We start from the raw sequence: 22,637 nt of genomic DNA on the forward strand, positions 1-22,637 counted from the left end.
ATGGACAGCCCCTCTGGTAGCTAACCAGGCGGGACGTCCTGCTGTGAGTCTGTGTCTGCAGCTCTGTCAGAGAAGCTGTGAAGCTCTGTAGACTTCCTGTAAATCACCACACGCTTTGATCTCTGTGCGGCTGTAGACCGCCTCAGCGTTTACCAGAGAGCTGGAGGGCAGGGAGACCCACAGACCAGACCAGCGAGACACGAGGAGGCAGATGTTTAGCCGAACATGTCGGGGGTTGGAAGAGGAATGAGGGGAAACCCTGCAGGTTGAGGGAGAGTGACAGCAGAGGAGGCTTCACGCTGAGGGCCGGTCTTTGTCTGATCCTCGGAGGGGAAACTCGAACACGGAGAGGGGCACGGCCAGCTGAAGACGCCCACAAAGACACGAAGCTGTGATTTGTTCGGATGCCGCCTACGGCTCTGTTATTAAACTCATCTTTATTAAGAGATTCCTCCAGGACGGAGAGTGAGAGCACAGCAACGTGACAAACATCACCGAAGCATCCACAGCTACAACCTAAGCCTCAAAATAGAGAGCAAATGGAGAGCTTTAGTTACTCACATCCACCTATTATCTTTAGATTAAGTTTAGATGTTTCTTATTCATAGATTCAGGCATGGAGGAGCAACAGACGCTTTACCAAATAGAAGAATTCAAGCAATTTTAACACAGTGGAATTTTTTAATTGCTCAACCCACAGATTCCCTTCAGTCTCATTTTCTAATCATGTAGAAAAAAGAGTGAAATGTAGGCAGCATGACTCCTGACTGATTTATATCTCTGCAATCATCAAGTTAAAGTTACTACAAGTTTATTTTAGAGGCAAATTTAATCATATTTGTGGTTTGTTTACAGTCATGTGATCTTGATGACTAAGGTCACCCACTTTTCCAAAAGTTGAACTAGAACTATAGAAAACTAGAAGAGCACTCAGCAGACCTCCGCCATCAGCCCTATCTCCCAATAGAAAAGAATCCTTTAAAAACATTCCTGGATCCAGACAGTGATCCAGATCACTCCCAAAATCTAATTTGCCAATTACTCCCTTGCCGGTGGGTTGGAGACGTGGTGAGGCAAAGCATTGGCTTCGCTATGGGTGGACTGTCATGGCGGAAGCACCCATGGTCTCACAGGACAACTGGAAGTCATGTCAGAGGGTGAATATTCCCCTGTTCCGCCTCTTGCCCCAATGACAGCTGGGATAGGCTCCAGCGCCCCCGTGACCCCTAACGGGATAAGCAGTATAGAAAATGGATAGATGGAATAACCACTCTTATCAAAGAAACAAATTTTAATTCATTTGTGTAGTAAGAAGCCCTCTTAAAAATGTAAAATCTTTTGTTTAAAACAGAATCAAAATACGCTAAAAATAGCTAAAATGGGTTAATAATGGCAAAAAATGGTGGGAAAGGTGGTGAAATTAGATTTTAAATGTGGCAAAAATGTGCATATTAAGTGGTAAAAGGGGATTCAAAAATGGCTGAAATTGGACTAAAGTAGCAAAAATAGATGGAAATTTGGTGAAATGGGATGAAAATTGTTATAAATCGGCAAAAAAGGTTAGCTGCTGCAGAAAAGGTCCGAAACTGTCAAAATGGGCATATCAAATTGTAAATGTGGCTTAAAAAGTGGTAAAATGGTTTAATAGTGGCAATGATGTGTCAACAGAGCCAACAATAGACAGAGAGTGGCAAGATTTGGTTTAGAAGTGGCAAAAACAGGCAGAAAAAAGTGGGGGTTTAAAACTGACAAAAAAGTGAGTTTTAGTAGAAAAAATGGGTTAAAATTAGGCAAATTGGTGTAAAGTGGCAACAGTGTAATTCAAAAATGTTCTTATTTTTTTTAAAGCATCTGGAGACCCCCTCCCAGTGTCTCGCGACCCCAAATGGGGTCCCGACCCCAATGTTGAGAACCCCTGATTTAATTGATGCAAACATGCACACATTTGAGACAAATCGAAAAGTGTTTAAAGCACTTCAACAAACATTTTCATACAGGATCTGAGAAGATTTTTACTTTGGATGAAGTTTGGAGCTTAACGTTAAAGACAAGCATGAAAATCAAAAAACAAACGCGTTTTACTCTGAAAGATCGCAGTAGGTGCTGGAAATTAAAGGGTATATATTCTAAAAACATCACTTTTCCCGGCTTTTCTAGCCAAAATATGTACCCCTAAGCTGTCCACAATCACCCCAAGAATCTGAACCCCCCCCCCCCCCCCTCCACAATTCTGAAAATGTGTGCTGAAACAGGAGGTTCTCAGACTTTCCCCACATGATGTCATGTGGGGAGTTAGCCCTGCCTCCAGGTTCAGTTGCCTCCTCCCACTTGGAAGAGAGTTCCGCCCTCCTCTCCTGATCCATCTCTCAGCTGAGAGGAGAGCCACATCCATTTCCTGAGAGGGGTGGAGTCAGGGGTGGAGTCAGACAGCTCATTAACATTTAAAGCCACAGTAACAGCTCATTCTGAGCAGGGCTGAAACAGAGGGGATTTTAGACATGCAAACATCCAATACTGGAGTTTTTTTCAGCAACAAACTTCACAGGTATGTTTTAAGGGCCTCTGAGACCAATATAAACTTGTCTTAAAGGGTCAAACATGTGACCCTTTAATTCCTTTTTTGTTTTTTTGCAGACATTTTCAAAACCGATGCAAACATCGATCAAATGATGGCTTCTTGCTGTTTTTACCCTCCCTTTTAGATATGTAACAAGTTTCTTTTGTTCACAGATAAAACTTCACACATTCTCTCTTCAACCTCAAAGGAAGTTTCTTATTTGTACTTCATTTCCTGTTCCTGAAAGTGGTCAAACTTGAAGTTGAGAACAGACGGCTTACAGAGCAGTTTATCCCTGCTTACCCCTCCAGCCTCGGCCTACATGCGTACCATATAATCCCTCCTCATATTAGCATGCTAAAGCTGATGGAGGGTCAGAGTGGGCAGAATCGTCCCATATAGAATCCAGATTATACCAGCGTGCTCGCTCGGCCCACACCCAGAACAGTGCAGCACAATCCTTTCATTATGCTCTCTCTCTCTCCGGCCGCTCTGTTGTCACACGGACAATCAGCGTTTTGTTGGACGGTTCCTACCGTCCGAGCTGCAGAACCAGCCGGCGTTTTATTCCTGAAGTTACCATTTGTTTGGGAGAGATGTGGCCCAGAGGCATGTGATCACTTTAATTCTGCTGAATGGAGGCAGGAAGTGAATCCTCCCTCAGACGCTGGATTCTAGTCATTGTCCCAAAAAGTTAAGGTGTTACTTTATGTTTTCATCATGCATTTATGCATAGTTTGAGAGTGAGCCATCTTACTTCATTCCTATCTTTGGCAAGACTTGCACAAGGCCATTACTGACTGGTACAGAGGTTTACAGAAGTATCTGTGAACCAGACACTGGGAAAAGACTTATTAGCCAGGTGTTTTGGACTAAAATAAATCTAGACAACGAAACCTGTCAGTTCAACCCTACCTGGACTGCAATGTAGGATTTATTTTACTCCAAGCACAAAAGACTGCACAAGACTGAAAACAGCAAGTTGTGGTTGGCAGCATTAAACCTGGTTTTGTCTGCCAACAGTGGAAAAAAGTAAGGAAAGAGCTGAAGATGAACACTTGAGTTTGTTGAGAGGCTGTACTGAGAAATAACGTGAGGAAAAGTCAACAGCTTCATATTTAAAAGCCAAATCTGATGAATGTTAACTCTCAGCTCTTTATCTGTAATCAGATTAAGACAGGAAACGGTAAATATCCACTTAGCGATGAAGAATGTACAGTATGCGTTCTGGTCACACTTGGTTTGACCCACTTTTGTTGCCGTAGATCTGCAGGTGTTGGCCTTTCCTCCACAGTATGAGGAATGTTTTGGCTGTCAGTCTGAGGGAATTCCTCACATGTCTTCCATTCAGAGCGGCGCTTTGAAGTGAGCGCGCTCAGACATAAAGACGGTCGGTGCTGACCTGCAGCCTCGTGTCTCCGCGACCGTCTGATTGCTCAACGATTGTTTTACAGCCAGCAGCTGGAAGAAAGATGGAGGGTCCCTCTGCACGCTTACATCGTCTGTAGAGAAGAGCAGGGAGAGATGACTCTGTCTTACACATGAACTTTTTTATGGCCAAATGTTCGGAATATTTACCTTTAATAAATACTGAAGATTCCTCACATTACTCCATGTTTAATGTCCATGAAGACGATAACGATGAAAGAACTAGAGAGGACGTTTAAAGTGTAGAGCCTTTTTCAGGTTTATGTTCCACGTCTCTTAAATGTTTTTTTATTTTAAAGTATTTCGTGAGTTTTAGAGATGTAACAGCATCAAAAACCTTGTAGTCCAATTACATTAGCCAAGTTTATGGCTATTTCCCACATTTAAAACTACACTACACTCTTCAGTCAGTCAGTCTAGAACAGAGTTTCCCAACCATTCTTCCGTGGAGCCCCCCCCCCTACATGTACCTAAGAAAACCAGAGCATTCTCAGCAGAGAATAAAACTTTCTTCCACCTTTCAGTGTCCCATGTTTGGTGCTCCCTTGCAAAGTCCAAATGGGCAACTTAGTGGCGTCGAAGGAGACGAGGCCTTTGAAGACGTTTTTGTTTTTTAAGCCCTTCCCTCACTGATGCTGTCTGATGGTTATTGGGCTGCAGTCGGCACCAGTAACGGCCTTAATTTGAGTCGAGGATGGTCCAGTGTCTTGACGGACAGCCAATCAGATCCTCCAGCTCAGCACCGGTGAAATTTTTTGGGTCTACCACTTGACATTTTTGTTCCATAACCCTCAGGACCTCTTAAGAAATTCAGAATGACTGCCTTACTGCGTCCAACCTCAGCAGTGATGGCACGTTGTGAGAGGCCTGGCTTATGCAGCTCAACAATCCGACCACGTTCAAAGACAGAAAGCTTTTTTGCCTTCATCATCAGGAGGTCATGACAGTGAGAATATCTGACAGAAAATCGAATGGAATCCACATTTTTGCACAGATTTTGGCTTTTAAAGGCTGTGGTCTTAAACTTTTGATTAGCTGATGAACAGCCTATTTCAGTTCGATTGTTCTTTTCGATAAATTGCTCTCGCTCCCATTTATTCTTTTTTGCATTTTGAAGCTCTACTAAGAACCTTCTTAAGATCCAACAGTGCAAAATGTAAATTCTTACAATTTTTCTAACTGGTCTTAAAACTTTGATCAGGAGTCTAACATGTTTTATCTGCACTACACATTCAGTCATTCAGGAAGTATTCAGTCTCTGTTCCCTTTGTCATTTTTCTCATGTTGCGGCCTGGTGTTAAAGTAAAAAATAAAAGTATTTTTATCCTCATTAATCTACACTCAGTACCCCGCTCACAAAGTGAAAACATTGTTTTGTTTTTTTTTTGCGTGGATGACAAACGGCCAGAACAGAGATTTTCTGTGCTCATGCGACAGTCCGATAGTCCTGCACGGCCTGAGTTCTCACCCTGAAGAGTGAAACCAGGATGAACCAGGCAGAGCGCCAGGATTGCAGCTTTGTCTGGGCTTATTAATACAAAAAGTTTAACCCTTTCCCTTTCTTACAGACAAACAAGGTCTAGACTTTTTCTCAGTAAAATGCTGGAAATGTTTAAAACATTTAGCCCATGGCAGAGACCGATTTTCCTTTCTAATGAGTCTTATCAATTTAATCATTGGTGCTAGTAAAGCAAACACGACACAAAAATATGACTGTCTATTTTCTGCTTCTGCCTGATATCATGGGAAACCCAGTTTAGTAGTCCAAAGATTGCAAGAAAATAAGTTGTAAATAAGTTGTGAGATGAAACCACACATTTAACTTGTATGAATAGATGTCCACTCAGGGCCTCCATAGTTACCCATGAGCACTATAGAATTCAGCTGTCCTCCAGCCGTCTGCATGTCCTCCAGCTGTGTCTGAGCAATGGACTGTATCTCATGTCTCCTACGTTGCGTTATCACCGTGAGCTGAGGTTGACCTCGGCTCAGCTCAGCAGATTTACTGTTACAGCTCCATCTGTGAACTTTTGCTCTGACTCCACTGCTGAACCCCATCAGAGTGTGTTTATATGTGACTGTATTTCCCTGTACCCCCCCACCCCCCCACCCACTCTGTGTGGTCCCTGGTCTTTGGTCTGAGATATTAAACGGTGTTGTCATCTCTCAGGACGCTTGGAGAGGCCTGGGCTCAGCTGAAGAAGAGTCTGGCAGACGAAGCTGAAGTTCATCTGAAGTTCTCCTCAAAGGTAGGACGACACACCTCTTCTCTTAAAGGAGCATGCTTTCTGTGGAGTGACCATTAATCACGTTTATCCACATGAGCAATGATCATTATTATATTATTCAATCATACCCACCCAGCTCTTGCTCCTTCTTCTCTCTGATTCCTCTTCTCTATGAGCTTTTACCCCAGAAAAGCTCTCCTAAAGCTGATTGTTGTTGCATAGTTTTGTTTCAATCTTGAGTGAAATAGCTAGAACCTTCCATCTAGAACTGCTTTCTCACTGGGGGCCCAATCCCAGATGTGGGTGCATGTGTGCCCAAAGTTTGGCCTGCTTTGGTCAGTGTGAATGCAAATGAGTGCAGCACTTGAGGAGGTGGTGGCAGGCACGATTCAAGTGGACTCTGGCATGGTACACAGGAGATGTGGATGCAACCTCACCCCGATGGGGGACAGAGAGTTGAGTCAGCTATGTGGCATCAACATAACAACAACATTTCTTTCCCAAGGCTGTGGTTTGGTCACACTTTCTAAATGCATGGTACAACATCAGAATATAGTCAGCAGATGGCTCAGCTTACCGATCACCATGAGTTGTAGTCAGTGAGTAGAGCTGCAAGAGCAATTAATGTCTCAAATACAGCTGTATCCTCATGGTGTCTTAAAAATTATTTTAAAAACATCCATGGTGGCAGGATGGGCAAGTAAACAATAAACATAAACAATCATCACTCAGGTCATGCCACGAGTGGTTGCCACTGGCCTCTCTTCTTCTTTCTCCTCCTTGGTGGATTTGTAAATCAGCTATGTGCATACTGCCACCTGCTGCATCAGACTGAGTACTTACACAAGTGGCATAAAACAATGTTGACAATGTGAATACAGGCCAAATTCTCCAAATTACCCTCAAGTATGTGGTTTCAGTATGATTTATTTCACTGCTCCTTATTAGGGCTGGGCAATTAGAGATTAAATCGCAGTGTAGCATGTTGCAATATTGCTTTACCTTGAATCTGTCAAAATACCTGTTTAATACATTAATTTTTGCAGCAGCAGGGATTTAATAAACATTTTACAAACATTCAAGTGTTTGGTTTACAAAAATTGTCCTTTTTGTGTTTTATTCACGTTTTTCTTAGTTAAAACAAATGGCATTAAAACAATAATCCCCATTCACTAAAGCAATCAAATTTGCAGTATGGGCAATGATAATTGCAATCAGATGCATTTTCTAAATCATTCTGCCCTATTTCATTCTGTCTAATATTGATGAAGCTTAGCGTTAGTTCACATAAGTCATACCAATAGCCACCATCAGCTGATAGCCAGCTGACACCAATTATTGTCTCCCAGCTCCCACAGCCAATCACAGCTCTTTCTCTCAGCACAGCGGTCCATTTAAAGATGATATACTGCCCATAAACATCTGCTCGCATTAATGCTGCTGGCAAAGCTTCACCTCCTCCATCCCAGCCTCCTCCTCCTTTATAGACTACAGCTTCACCTCCTCAACCCCAGCCTCCTCCTCCTTTATAGACTAAAGCTTCACCTCCTCCACCCCAGCCTCCTCCTTTATAGACTAAAGCTTCACCTCCTCCACCCCAGCCTCCTCCTTTATAGACTAAAGCTTCACCTCCTCCACCCCAGCCTCCTCCTTTATGTACTAAAGCTTCACCTCCTCCATCCCAGCCTCCTCCTTTATAGACTTAAGCTTCACCTCCTCCACCCCAGCCTCCTCCTTTATAGACTAAAGCTTCACCTCCTCCAGCCCAGCCTCCTCCTTTGTAGACTAAAGCTTCACCTCCTCCACCCCAGCCTCCTCCTTTATAGACTAAAGCTTCACCTCCTCCAGCCCAGCCTCCTCCTTTGTAGACTAAAGCTTCACCTCCTCCAGCCCAGCCTCCTCCTTTATAGACTAAAGCTTCACCTCCTCCACCCCAGCCTCCTCCTTTATAGCTTAAAGCTTCACCTCCTCCACCCCAGCCTCCTCCTTTATAGACTAAAGCTTGGCTTAAGATCAGCTGTTTCATAGGGCTGAACTATTTGGAAAAATAATCAAATTGTAATTTTTTTTTTTTTTACCCAATATTGCGATTGCAATTTAATGTGAAATTATTTCTTAAGTTCCTTATCTCATGCATTTTTACAACAAAAAAAAAGCAATAATGCATTATTTACTATAACCAACACAATATTCGATTAAACTGGGCAGAACCAATTTTTAAATATATCGAATTTTGATGACATTTTTACTAATTTTGCAAATGTGATATTAACTGTTGTATTAAAAGGAATGATAATTTTTGTAATTAATAATTTGTAAAAACATACAAAAATAAAGAAAATATGATTTTTGTACTCTATTCTAAAATATGGCACTAGAATGATTGCATATGTCTGCTAAATGACATTGATATGTAATGCATAACCTCTCTGCTGCAAAAAAAGGTTCTAAACTGGTATTTTGACACGATTTCAGGTTAAAGAAATATTGCACCTTTTGCGATTTGAAAATTGCATTGGGCCATATTGCGATTTAATCTTTAATCCCCAATCTTTTGGAGCGAAGCAAACCAAACCAGAAACCAGGCCTAAATTCATCTAGTGTATTGCCAGCCATGGCCATTCCACCTTCAAATAAAAAAAATTCAGCCCCATATTTTCATAAATGTTCAATAAATACTGTGCCAAAGGAGTTCAATTGAAGAATATTATTGTGATTCTAATCATACGTAGGAGAGAGACAGATTCTGAACTGTGCGTGTTTCCATACTGCCTCTTAGCTCTGCAGAGCATGTGACTCATGAGGCGGACTGAGTGTCTTCAGATGTGATAACAGACAGTAAGGGTTTCCTGATGGCTCTGTGGGCTGAAACTCACATAAATATGACACATTCATCATAAATTATCCTCCACACTGGAGTGTCACTACAGCCACGATGTCCTTTAACAGATGGGTTAAGAAGTGAACCTCTCACCCAGTTGGAAGCAGACTGATGTAGATTTTTAGGCTGTGTAGTTCTGGATCAGTCTCCTGGGAGTTAAAGAGGACGTATAGAGAGCAGTCACAGCTGGACTGATGCAGGAAATGGAGTCCTGATGAGTTCCTCCACTGATGAACAGATGTGAAAGTTAGTTTCTGCTTTCAGAACAGACCGATTTAGAAAACCTTTTTAGAGGATCAGGAAGAAGTGTCAGGCTTCTGTTTCAAACATTATACTACATTTTAACTAGAGCTGGGAATTGGTTTATAAATCACCATAAGACACGACGGGACTCAGCATGAGAGAAGATGATCTGGAAAGATATGACTAAAGCTGGGTATTGGCAAAGACTTCAACAGTGTGATACAGTAGAAACCAGTTCAATACAAGACAAGATGATACAGTATGAAAAGATAAAACTAGAGCTTAGTATTGGCTAGAACCTCATGATTTAATATGAAACAATCTCAGACTAAGTGATAACAAAGAGCTGGGGATTTAAAAGGATTGATATCTATACCATGCAGTACGATAAGATACCATACGATAAGAAAAGATATGATAAGATACGTTACAATAGGATAAGATACGATAAGATACATTACAATACCATACAATAAGATAAGATACGTTATAATACCATACAATACGATAAGATACGTTACAATAAGATAAGATACGTTACAATACGATACAATAGGACAACATAAAGGAGTGAAAACAGGGAGTGTAAAGGAGTCTAGGACAGAGACCAGAGTGTAGAGGAGTTTAGGACTGAGACCAGATTGTAGAGGAGTCCAGGACTGAGACCAGCGAGTGTAGAGGTGTCTAGGACTGAGACCAGCGAGTGTAGAGGAGTCTAGGGCTGAGACCAGCAAGTGAAGAGGTGTCTAGGACTGAGACCAGAGTGTAGAGGCGTCTAGGACTGAGACCAGCAAGTGTAGAGGAGTCTAGGACTGAGACCAGAGTGTAGAGGAGTCTAGGACTGAGACCAGCAAGTGTAGAGGAGTCTAGGACTGAGACCAGAGTGTAAGGGAGTCTAGGACAGAGACCAGAGTGTAGAGGAGTCTAGGACTGAGACCAGAGTGTATAGGAGTCTAGGACTGAGACCAGAGTGTAGAGGAGTCAAGGACTGAGACCAGCAAGTGTAGAGGAGTCTTGGACTGAGACCAGAGTGTAGAGGAGTCTAGGACTGAGACCAGAGTGTAGAGGAGTCTAGGACTGAGACCAGCAAGTGTAGAGGAGTCTAGGACTGAGACCAGAGTGTAGAGGAGTCTAGGACTGAGACCAGAGTGTAGAGGAGTCTAGGACTGAGACCAGAGTGTAGAGGAGTTTAGGACTGAGACCAGAGTGTAGAGGAGTCGAGGACTGAGACCAGCAAGCGTAGAGGAGTCTAGGACTGAGACCAGCAAGTGTAGAGGAGTCTAGGACTGACCCAGAGTGTAGAGGAGTCTAGGACTGAGACCAGAGGGCAGAGGAGTCCAGGACTGAGACCAGAGTGTAGAGGAGTGTAGGACTGAGACCAGAGAGTGTAGAGGAGTCTAGGACTGAGACCAGCGAGTGTAGAGGAGTCTAGGGCTGAGACCAGCAAGTGAAGAGGTGTATAGGACAGAGACCAGAGTGTAGAGGAGTCTAGGACTGAGATCAGCAAGTGTAGAGGCGTCTAGGACTGAGACCAGAGTGTAGAGGAGTCTAGGACTGAGACCAGAGTGTAGAGGAGTCTTGGACTGAGACCAGCAAGTGTAGAGGAGTCTAGGACTGAGACCAGAGTGTAGAGGAGTTTAGGACTGAGACCAGAGTGTAGAGGAGTCAAGGACTGAGACCAGAGTGTAGAGGAGTCTAGGACTGAGACCAGAGTGTAGAGGAGTCAAGGACTGAGACCAGCAAGTGTAGAGGAGTCTAGAACTGAGACCAGCAAGTGTAGAGGAGTCTAGGACAGAGACCAGCAAGTGTAGAGGAGTCTAGGACTGAGACCAGAGTGTAGAGGAGTCTAGGACTGAGACCAGAGTGTAGAGGAGTCTAGGACTGAGACCAGAGTGTAGAGGAGTCTAGGACTGAGACCAGCAAGTGTAGAGGAGTCTAGGACTGAGACCAGAGTGTAGAGGAGTCTAGGACTGAGACCAGCAAGTGTAGAGGAGTCTAGGACTGAGACCAGAGTGTAGAGGAGTCTAGGACTGAGACCAGAGTGTAGAGGAGTCTAGGACTGAGACCAGAGTGTAGAGGAGTCAAGGACTGAGACCAGCAAGTGTAGAGGAGTCTAGGACTGAGATCAGCAAGTGTAGGGGAGTCTAGGACTGAGACCAGAGGGCAGAGGAGTCCAGGACTGAGACCAGAGTGTAGAGGAGTCTAGGACTGAGACCAGAGTGTAGAGGAGTCTAGGACTGAGACCAGAGTGTAGAGGAGTCTAGGACTGAGACCAGAGTGAAGAGGAGTTTAGGACTGAGACCAGAGTGTAGAGGAGTGTAGGACTATGACCAGAGTGTAGAGGAGTCTAGGACTGAGACCAGAGGGCAGAGGAGTCCAGGACTGAGACCAGAGTGTAGAGGAGTCTAGGACTGAGACCAGAGTGTAGAGGAGTCTAGGACTGAGACCAGAGTGTAGAGGAGTCTAGGACTGAGACCAGAGTGTAGAGGAGTCTAGGACTGAGACCAGAGTGTAGAGGAGTCTAGGACTGAGACCAGAGTGTAGAGGAGTCAAGGACTGAGACCAGCAAGTGTAGAGGAGTCTAGGACTGAGATCAGCAAGTGTAGGGGAGTCTAGGACTGAGACCAGAGGGCAGAGGAGTCCAGGACTGAGACCAGAGTGTAGAGGAGTCTAGGACTGAGACCAGAGTGTAGAGGAGTCTAGGACTGAGACCAGAGTGTAGAGGAGTCTAGGACTGAGACCAGAGTGTAGAGGAGTTTAGGACTGAGACCAGAGTGTAGAGGAGTGTAGGACTATGACCAGAGTGTAGAGGAGTCTAGGACTGAGACCAGAGTGTAGAGGAGTCTAGGACTGAGACCAGAGGGCAGAGGAGTCCAGGACTGAGACCAGAGTGTAGAGGAGTCTAGGACTGAGACCAGAGTGTAGAGGAGTCTAGGACTGAGACCAGAGTGTAGAGGAGTCTAGGACTGAGACCAGAGTGTAGAGGAGTCTGTAGATTTCTCATTGCTGTTGTTTAACTTCTAAAAAGAAAGTAAAAGCTCAGAGAGAAGTAAAGAGGATATCTGATAATGTGGTTGTTTTAATTTAAAAACCATTTCTCATCATAGCTGGCTCTCAGAGAGAGGATGATGACATGATGTTGAAAACAGCTGCAGGAAACAGAGTTAATTATGGTTTTGAGTAATTAAATCGGATATATGAAGGAGGGATTAAAGTCATTTCCTGCTTTTTGATTGATTACTTCATAATTACTAAAATGTAAATGCTATAATTTATTTCATGGCTTTTTGCTGTAGAAAGAAAACACCAGTATATGGCAGGAAGACTTACTGGATCTGGATTTAATTCAGCTTTAATTCAGATTTAAATCAGAGAAGTCATGCATTCTGGACAGTGAACACAACACGAGACCAGAAAAACTACGGACACCTCCTTTAAATGAAGAAGTTTTTATTCTGTTCAGATTTTAGAGTTAAAGATTAAAAACATTGATCCAGAAGAGTAGTGATGTAGAAGGAGGACAGATGTTTTCTTTACTCTTGTAATTTATATCTTCACCTTTTTTTGACTGTATGTTTTGCAGCCATTGTGTTGATGACTCACCTTTACCTGCTGAAGCTTTCAGACACAAAGAATCGATGTCTATTTGTCTCTAAATGATGGAAAGAGCTCTGAATCTTTACCGCTAAAAATAAACATTTCTCTGACGTCTGTGGAAAAATCAAATCAGCTCGCTCTGAAGAGATGTTCACCAAGGGCTCTGCACTCTTATTTACCCCCATCCATCCATTATCCATGCATCATACATCATCCATCCATCATCCATCCATCCATCATCCATCCATCCATCAGGATGGATCCATCAATGTTCTGAGCCTCCCACAGCAGTCTGTGGACTTTCACCACGTTTGACATGGAGCTTAATGTCATGGTTTCATCAACAAATATGAAGTTGTCATGAAGCCTCAGCTTCAGAATAAGAACTTAGTATTAATATAAGATATTCTAACCATTTTGTCTGCAGATCATATACACATGATAACTGGTGTTAGTTTATTTCTGTGGTGATTGATCACGCTTTCCTGTGTTGATCAGCTGCAGAGTGAAGTGGAGAAACCGTTCCTGACCTTCAGGGAGAATTTCAAAAAGGACATGAAGAGGTTTGATCACCACATCGCTGATCTGAGGAAACATCTGGTCGGACGCTACGCTGCCGTGGAAAAGGTATGACGGAAACACAATCAGAGAAATACTCAAGAATGAGAACTTTAACTGGAGTCAGTGGTGAACACAATTAATAATGCACCCTCCTGATGTGATGGGACACAAAAGTTGTCAAACTTTTATGGTGGAATAGTTCAAATCTCTGGTAAAGATTAAACTGTTTTATTATATCTATAACAAGCAGATGAGGAATTATTTAGCAGTTAATTTTACAGAAATTCACCAATTTGGACGCCAGCTTCAGTTTAATGAGAGAAGACGGGCTTTAATGTCCCCATAGAGGATTTGGTCTTAGACTCTGTCCCACAGTTACAAAACCAATAAATGCATGTGTTTTGAGTCTCTGGAGGGTCATTTCTTCCCTGGCATAAGACAAGAAATGAGCAAAAACAGAGCAGAGTAATAAAATTTCTTACAGTATTTATGGGTATTTTAACTCTTCCTAGTATATTCCTTGGATTCCGTGGATAGTTGGTCTAAAAAAGGGCCTGAAGCAGACTTTACCTCACCACTATCCCATCAGCTCTAGTCTCTAGAGAATATGCAATAATCTTCTTTTAAGCAGGGTTATGTCTCTTTTTCATTTTTGCTTCTTTATTTCTCAATCATATTATAAAACAACTTTTTATTGGATTCTTCTCTGATAATCTCTGATGGAGGGTCAAGCATTCAGAGCAGACATGAGATCCTCTTCATATCCTCTGTCATCCTAAAATTTAACCAAGAACTAGAAGACTGAAGAAAGCATGAAAAGTTTTGTTTCGTGCCGTGCTGAGCTCTAACGTCCCGTCTCTGACCTCCCTCCTCTCTCCTCAGGCTCGTAAAGCGCTCGCCGACCGGCAGAAGGAACTGGAGCTGAAGACGCAGCAGCTGGAGATCAAACTCAGCAACAAGATCGAAGAAGACATCAAGAAGGCCCGCAGGAAGTCCACCCAGGCAGGTCAGAGCCAGGGTCAGAGGTCAAACTGTAGGGTCAACTTGGGGTCAAAGTGTCACCCAGGTGTTTGTTGTTAAAGGGGGATGATTGTTTTACTGAACCTGGGGAGGTTTTCTCCGTGTTTTAAAGTTTAAAGACCAGATAGACCCATCAGGAGCAGATGCTACGATTATGTCAGCAGTTTAACACGCTCAGAGGTGTCAGAGAAACTGTAGAGACAAGTGGAGAAACACAGAAGAAAGCACGATCCAGTGGAAGAATAGGAACACAAAAACCACACTCCAAGTGACTAAAGGGTTAACTCCCTCCTGCAGAGATCCTCCTGTTCACTGGAGCACACTCTCCAGATCAGCTGTGAACCGTGAGGCTGGGTTTGTCTTCAGTGTGAGCTTCATCAGCACTTTGAGACAGACGGAGAGTTTTTTTTATTTAGCAGAGAGAAGAGGAGAGCTCAGCGTTCACACCACAGTGACAGGGAGGCGTGGGCAGGGGCGGACGCCGCAGACTTTAGGAGAGATTCATACGGGCTAAAAGTCTGTAAGACAAACCCAACACCACAGAGTCACTGTATGGATCAGGGATGGGATGAATCCAGGTTACAGCAGATTTTAGGTTCAGTCCTTCGGCAGCGCTGTAGTCATGGAAACCCAAACTGTACGTCTGAGTGTTTCCACATCTAATAAAATAAAACAACATTAATGTCTGGATGAATACCAGATAAATGAGCAGGAGATGGACCCCATCGTCATCATCATCTTCATCTCCTCTCTGATTGAATCTCATCATGATGAGTTTGTTTTCATCAGCAAACTAGAAGTGACAGAAACGAACAAAGAAGATGGAGAAAAGAGATTAGATCTCTTTTTTACTGTTGATTATGTGATCCTAATAGAATGTGATCTCTCTGTGATAATCTGCTCCATCTCTCTTAATCCTGTTAGCAGACGGAGCTCAAACACTCGATACGAGACATACACATCAGACTATGGTGATGTAATGACGCCACCTAGTGGACGAATCCTCCAGCAGAGATTTTAAAGATAGTTTGGCATGTTTTCTCTCTGTTGCAACCTCATGTTTTCATCTTTTTCCTCCTTATTCTCTCCTCCAGGAGACGACCTGATGAAATGTGTGGACCTTTATAATCAGTCCCAGTCCAAATGGTTCGAGGAGATCGTCACCACCAGTCTGGTAAGACTTCATGTGTTTAGAAAGGATAATGTAACTTACTGCTGCCACGTTATGCCTCTGATTTATTACAGCCTAAATCTTCAGATACCAGTGGTTTTTAACACCTGTTGCCAAACCCATGTTTAACAGTGTCTTTAGCATGTGTTAGTTGTTGTACAGTTGCAATAGTGATGAAAGGGTTGTAAAAATTCCCAAATGATCGCAAAAAATGAGTTTCATAGCAAATCTTGGGGCCCTGGCTTGTCTTTGTCCTCTCTATTATGGAGCTAGCTGACCTTCACTGGTCACTTGCAGACAAAATAATAGGGACAGTCTTATAAAAAGGCCTGCTGCCACCCACTTAAGGGTCCTGCTTACCATTAATTCATGTTAAAAGTCCTGAATGCTTCAGTTCTGTTTTGAGACTCAGTCACGGGACTTTTTTCTGCTATCCATTCAACAAAGTCCGTCTGAAAATGAGTAGAAGGAGCTTCAGGTATTCTGCTCCTGCAGGAAGAGTCTGCTGCAGGGAGATGTGTGTAAACTAGAAGATCCTCAGGCTGTAGATGTTCTGAGCTAAAACTTTCTGCTTCATGACTAAGCTGTTGGCTGATCAATGTTTGGAATTGCTCTGTTTTACTTCTGTACCCCTCTAGGCTAGGACACTCATGTAAAGGATGGACTGGGATGTGATTCACTGAAACACACATGTGGGAGGCAGATAGGATTAGAAATGATGAGCCTCTTTAGTGTCAACATGGAAGAGTTGATGGGTTTTTTTTTCATGTTCTATGTGCTACTAAGGCTAAGAAATATAAATATTAAGCAAATACTAAAAAACACAGCAATGATACTTCAGTTTAAAATGGTATTTTCCCCAAAACTTTACCATGCCATGCACAGAGTGCTTTCACACTCTGTTGCCTGTTTGGCTCGACTCGAGTTTCATTGGTTCAGTTTGGTTATGCTGGTGTGAGACCCTTCCACCACGCTCTGCTGTTTGTAAAGCTAGGTCCGAGTCTGCTTTAAGTGGCACTTTGGTGCAGACTAACTCAGAAAGCAGTAAAGGTCACATATTTTACCCTTAAAGACAAGTTTATATCGGTCTCAGAGGTCACCAAAACATGCCTGTGAAGTTTGTTGCTGTAAAAACACTCCAGTATTTATGTTTGCATGTCTAAAAACCCCCTCTGTTTCAGCCCTGCTCAGAACCAGCTGTTTCTGTGTCTGTGGCTTTAAATGTTAATGAGCTGTCTGACTCCGCCCCTGACTTCGCCCCTGTCAGGAAATGGATGTGGCTAAATGGATGTGACTCTCCTGGAGAGGAGAGGAAGGTTGAACTTTCTTCCAAGTGGGGAGGGCCAACTGAACGTGGGGGCGGGGCTAACTCCTCACATGACATCATGTGGGGAAAATCTGAGAACGGCTTGTTTCAGCACACAGTTTCTGGAGAAAGAGAGAGTAGGAGGGGATGGATTTTTCTGATACCGGGGGGGTTGTGGACTGGCCAGGGGCACATACTTTTGTTAGAAAAGCCTGAAAAAGTGTATTTTGCATAATATGTGACCTTTAAGCTTTAGTGGACTAAACCAGCTACCATAGCCAGAGAAATGTGTTTTTGTAAATTCCACAAAGCCCACAAATATTCCCTTTTTTTTCTTGTCACAACTGAGATGTTTTTTAATGCATCAACTCTGCCGTTCAAGTTTGACCTAGTCTTGGCTCTTATTTTCCTTTATTGTTTCCCTCTGCTATCAGGCATTCTGATCAATAATATATCAATATAATTTTTTAAGTAGCTTTCTAAATGAACCTTCCTGAATGTGTTTAATAACCCCAGTGTGATCTGGTCTTCAGGAGCTGGAGCGTCTGGAGGTGGAGCGGGTGGAGATGATCAGACAGCATCTGTGTCAGTACACCACACTGAGACATGAGACGGACATGTTCAACCAAAGTGTGAGGATTTTAACCTAAAACTTCATTTTAACTGCTTTTTTACATGATTGACTAATACATAAAATCTGTAACATTGAACCTGCTATTTGCTGGTTTGTCATGACAACAGAATCTTAAACAGTGAATATCAAACAGTATCTGTTCCTGTTTTTATATCACACCAGCTAAAACAAGAAATCAGGAACACCGAGTTCTCTAATTCCAGTTGAATCAAGCCGTCATTTCCCTGCTTTCACCAGCAGAGGGAGCCAGAGAATAATAGTTTAATATCAGTATCTGACTGCTGTTCTCTGCTGTTCCAGACGATGGAGCCGGTGGACCAACTGCTGCAGTGCGTGGACCCGGCCAAAGACCGAGAGCTGTGGGTGAAGGAGAACAAGACGGGAGAGATCAGACCGGTGGACATCGAGATCTGACCTCATAGGATGGACTGGGACATAAATCCTGGTCTAGGATTGTAGCCCCGCCCCCCATGACTCGCCCAGGACTCCTTAAAGAGAGAAGGAGGATCGGTCAGCGCTGGCTGCAGCCTGCTGACGGTCCCGTTCATGAAGCAATGGATGAAGATGTCATTTTTCTGTTCTAAACGCTGAGCCGGCAGGAGGCCGGCAGCGACACGTGTGAATAAAACGGCGAAAGCAGCGGCGACTTTAACACCTGGACATGTTGAACAGCTTTATGTGATGCAGCTGTGTGTTTGTGCTTTGCTCTGTGAGGTCGCTGACTGAGGAACAAAAAAGATTTAACAGAAGCTGCTGAGCAAAACGCATCCTTGACCCCAGAGTGTTAGAATATTGTGGATTCAGATTAGACTGCAGGGGTTTGATACTAATATGACCACGTATTGGCTGTTTGTTAAGCCCCGCCCCCCTGGTACAGTTCAGATGTAAATGCACTGAAATAAAGAACAAAATGACAAGTGTCTCCATCAGATTTACAACCCTAACGTGAGGGGAATTCAGTCCTTTTTGGACAATTTTTCACCTTCTGTCGTCTTTTTACTTCCCCATCAGAAGTTTACAGAAAAACTACACGTCTGTAGCCATGAGGATGTTGCAGATCTATTTCTTGAGCATGTTTAAAGGAAAAATTGCCTACACCTTTTAAATCTAGCGCAAAACCATTTAGTTCTTTCTGGTAATGTTTGGATAATGGGGACAGCACATGTCATCACTGGTTAAAACAACTGGTAACTTTTATTTTTCATATTTTTGCTTTAATTGAGTACATTTAGAGCTTAGACATTTAAACTCTATAGATAATGTTTTATTGAGATAAAGTTTCTTTAGCACTTTTTAACAGACAAGCAGTTGGTTGTGAGGCATTTTGTTGTTAGGAGGGAGCATGCAGAAATCAAAAACTGAGCAGAATCGGGGTTATGCATGCATGTTTTTGTTTCTAACTGCAGGTCTGCTGCTGTCCTTTAAAGCTGCTCTGATCACCCACTGTCCCGGCCAGTCAGACCCTCTTTGTGTTGATGTGACAGCATGAACACAACCTGAATTTAAAACCTTTCAGAATCATTTTAAATGGTTTGGTTGCAGGTAAATATCACTCTGAAGTTCACATCCAAATTAACCACACAGATGCTCCATGGCTTTCACTCTGCATCCGCTTTTTTTAATTTGACACATCGGCTTTGTTTGTTTTTAAAACCCCGTTCATCACATGGTCATCTGAATGTTCAAGGCTCGCCCTGCTCCCCTATCCAGGTGAGGATGTGCAGTCTTCATTCAAAAATGTTATTTTCCTTCATTGGTTTAAGAAAATAAACGCTCTTTACTGTCAATGTCTCGTTCAACCTAAAGTCCCAAACATCCTGAATCATCCAACAGTTCAATGATTATAAACATGAAGCTGCACGGCTTTATTTTGGTAATCAGAGACGTGTGGTTCAGTGTTAATTTCCTCAACTAAAACTCTGACTAAAACTATTCGTTGACAGCCTTTTTTTCCATGACAAAAACTAGACAAAGGCTAACAAAGATAGATCTGTGATGACTAAAACTGACAAAAATGAAGTTTCGTTTTCATCAAGATGACTAAAACTAGACTAAAATGTGATGTAGTTTTCGTCAGACATTCAAAATCTGTCATATTTCTCCACTGTGGATAAATCTGTCCAAAAACAATGTATCTGTATCTATTCTGCCTCTCAGCTGTAGAAAGCAGGTTTGGCAGGGTGCAGAGAACACACTACCATGATTTGGCACCAGAGGATAAATGCTTGGACTAAAAGTAAAACACTAAAATGTGAGGACTTTTATGGAATAAAACTAAAAAGGTAGAAATGACTAAAATGTGACACAAACTAAAATGCATTTCATTTACAGACTAAAACTAAGACTACAATTAAAAATAGCTGCCAAAATTAACACTGCTGTGGTTCCAGAAGTGAAAATCCCCATCATTTTCTCCATAACAGATTTGATTATTGATCAGAAAAGTTTCCACAAACTACCTAATGGTGAATCAACGGTACAAAACAAAGTTTATTTGCAATCTCAGCCAAAGTCGCAGTAGTCACGTTTACATGGACACTTTTATTCCAATCTGATTGAAATCAACCCGATTAAATGTTTTGGGTCAAGCGTTTACATTGTGTGTGATCCATCCAATCGGGTGTTCATATGTGTCCGTTTTTAATCGGAATAGCAGCCACCGCGTCAACGGTCACCACTAGCAACCATAAATCATGTGACACACAGGTCACATGACTTATGGTTGCGATTGGTTTCCAGTGGTATATAGTCCCGCTGCACCGTTACTTCTCCCCATTGAGGCCGACATCCCCTGAGTCTTGGCTTCTCCACTGCCGGCGTTTGGGTCTAGTGCCCCGTTTCTGCTGGGGAGAACGGCTCCCGACAATACGTCACCACGCAGTTATGTCAAGACGAAGAGCATGCGCAGAAAGAACGTGTCAGATCAATCGGGTGAAGGTGTTTACATGGAAGAATTTTCCCTCTGATCGGGTCGTGAAAAGGTGTAGACCACCCCTCTGCAACCGATTAGATTTTTAATCGGATGGGGCTTGATGGGGTTGATTTAGGTGTTTACATGCAGCATTTCTAATCAGGTTGAGGATTTCACCCGATTAGAAGTGTCCATGTAAACGCAGCTAGTGATACCCACAATCCTCTGGTATCACAGTGGCGTCTCTGATTGGTGGGGTCTCCAGTCACCATGGAAACGTCCACTGAGCCAGTGATCCAAGACGGTTAGCTGTTCATGAAGACAGTGCATGTGGCCGTAATATAAAGCAAATACTTTACAGCAATGTCATTAAAATATAAAGACTAGAAGAGGTGCATTTGGTCTGAAAGCTCTAAAAGCTATCACTATAAATACACAAATATATGAAACACAATGGATTGTGGGATATGTAGTTCCTTGTAAAGAAATAGGTCTACAGTCTTCTATCTTTGTCTCTCCTTCTGCTTTTTTTGTACCAAATTAAAGTTTTATAGCCACTTGTACTCGGGTAGCTTAGTTCATGCATTAAAACCTCTTAAGCCCTAGCGGGACCAAATTTGGTCCTGCTCGCCTTGATCCCAACAAACTCGCTCTGTGCAGTCTAGTTTTGCACAAAAATAGTCATGTTACATATGAAATTAAACAGAAGAAGCTCAGCTACAAGCCCAAATAAACCATTTTTACCTGCAACACATCATCTCAAAAGGGACTGAAAACAAGGACCACACATCAAAGTGGCTGTAGACATTTCTGCCCCCTTTTCTGCACTTTATTTTTGTTGTTTTTTTGTTCCATTGAAAATAAATCAGCTCCTCTTGGTGTCAAACTTTAGTTCCTTTGTAAGACTTCCTTTGAAAGTGAACTATATGGAGGTCTGGGTGATCTGAGGGGAGAAAGAATCCCATGATGCTGTGACCACCTATAATGGCATATGAGAAAAAAGTTTGATACCTGTGATTTTTCAAATGGCAGAGATTGGACCAAATTGGGTCCAAATGGCACAAGAGGGGATTTCACATGGATATTTTTGTTTTTACTAAAATCACTTATTTTGTCCTGATAACCCTCTAGTGGCATGAAAGTTGAAACAAGTAATTTTGAAATGTGCTGCTTTGGCCTGCTGGCGAGTTTTGGACTTCAACTGCATTATTTCTATGGGATATACAGTGCTTAACAAATGTATTAGACCACCCTAACCCTAACCAAAGTAAGGTTTATGCCACAGCTGCCCTAAATTAACAGCATTGGTAATTACCAAAATCTTTTTGATGTTTCTGCAATGGTTAATACACCAATATGTAGAAGCTCTTTAACTGAAATGATATTTTAAATGCTAAAATAGAATTATTATTGTTATCTATGAATTTTCAAAGTGACTGATTTACAAAAACACTGAAAAAACAGGAAATGACTTTAATATAATTCTTGCTTAATATGTGAAATTATAGTTTTTGAATGTTATGCTTGTTTTATTTCTGACTTCTCAGAGAAACCCAGTGAGCCGACTCAAATTTGGGTATAAAAAGGTGAATTCAGTTTGAAATTCCTCATTCCTTTTCAAAATGGTAAAACATGGAGAGCTGACTGAAAATGAAAAAGTCCGCATTAAAGCACTTCATGATGCTGGATGGTCTCTGAGACAGAGATGACAGGTGGTCTAATACATTTATTAAGCACTGTATATGCTAAAACTGCCAAAAAAACATTAGGCAAAAATTAAATTTTTAATTTGCCAACTTGATTCTCTCTGAACCAGTAACATATAAACACACTTACACTTACACTTGTGAAGAAATTTCACCATTGCCTCTTCATTATTGTACCTGGATCATCCAAATAGACCTTGTACTTCCAGAGTTATACTTATTTAAAGACGGACTGTACATTTCGAGCAGCAGCCTAATAAAGAGGCTAGGGCTTAACAGGTGAAAAGTGTAGTAATGAGGATTTTATAAAATATGAAGTATTTGAATGGAGAATTTTGCTTCCAAAAACAACACTGAAAAAGTGGGCCTGTTGAACTCTGTTGGAGCCTCCAGA

General features: G+C 42.4%; 1 protein-coding gene across 1 annotated transcript in view; it reads left to right on the top strand.

Moving 5' to 3' along the window:
• The window catches only part of LOC121527842 (growth arrest-specific protein 7-like), a 117,380-nt gene extending 97,750 nt beyond the window's left edge, over positions 1 to 19,630 (top strand). The window contains exons 9-14 of the mRNA XM_041814852.1: positions 6,156 to 6,234; positions 13,433 to 13,561; positions 14,378 to 14,501; positions 15,610 to 15,689; positions 17,526 to 17,624; positions 17,927 to 19,630. Of these exons, the coding sequence (XP_041670786.1) occupies positions 6,156 to 6,234; positions 13,433 to 13,561; positions 14,378 to 14,501; positions 15,610 to 15,689; positions 17,526 to 17,624; positions 17,927 to 18,040 (625 nt within the window). The 3' untranslated portion in view covers positions 18,041 to 19,630. The remainder of the gene's footprint in view (positions 1 to 6,155; positions 6,235 to 13,432; positions 13,562 to 14,377; positions 14,502 to 15,609; positions 15,690 to 17,525; positions 17,625 to 17,926) is intronic.
• The last annotated feature ends 3,007 nt before the right edge of the window (positions 19,631 to 22,637 follow it).

Source organism: Cheilinus undulatus, linkage group 20 (assembly GCF_018320785.1).
Source record: "Cheilinus undulatus linkage group 20, ASM1832078v1, whole genome shotgun sequence".
NCBI lineage: Eukaryota > Metazoa > Chordata > Actinopteri > Labriformes > Labridae > Cheilinus > Cheilinus undulatus.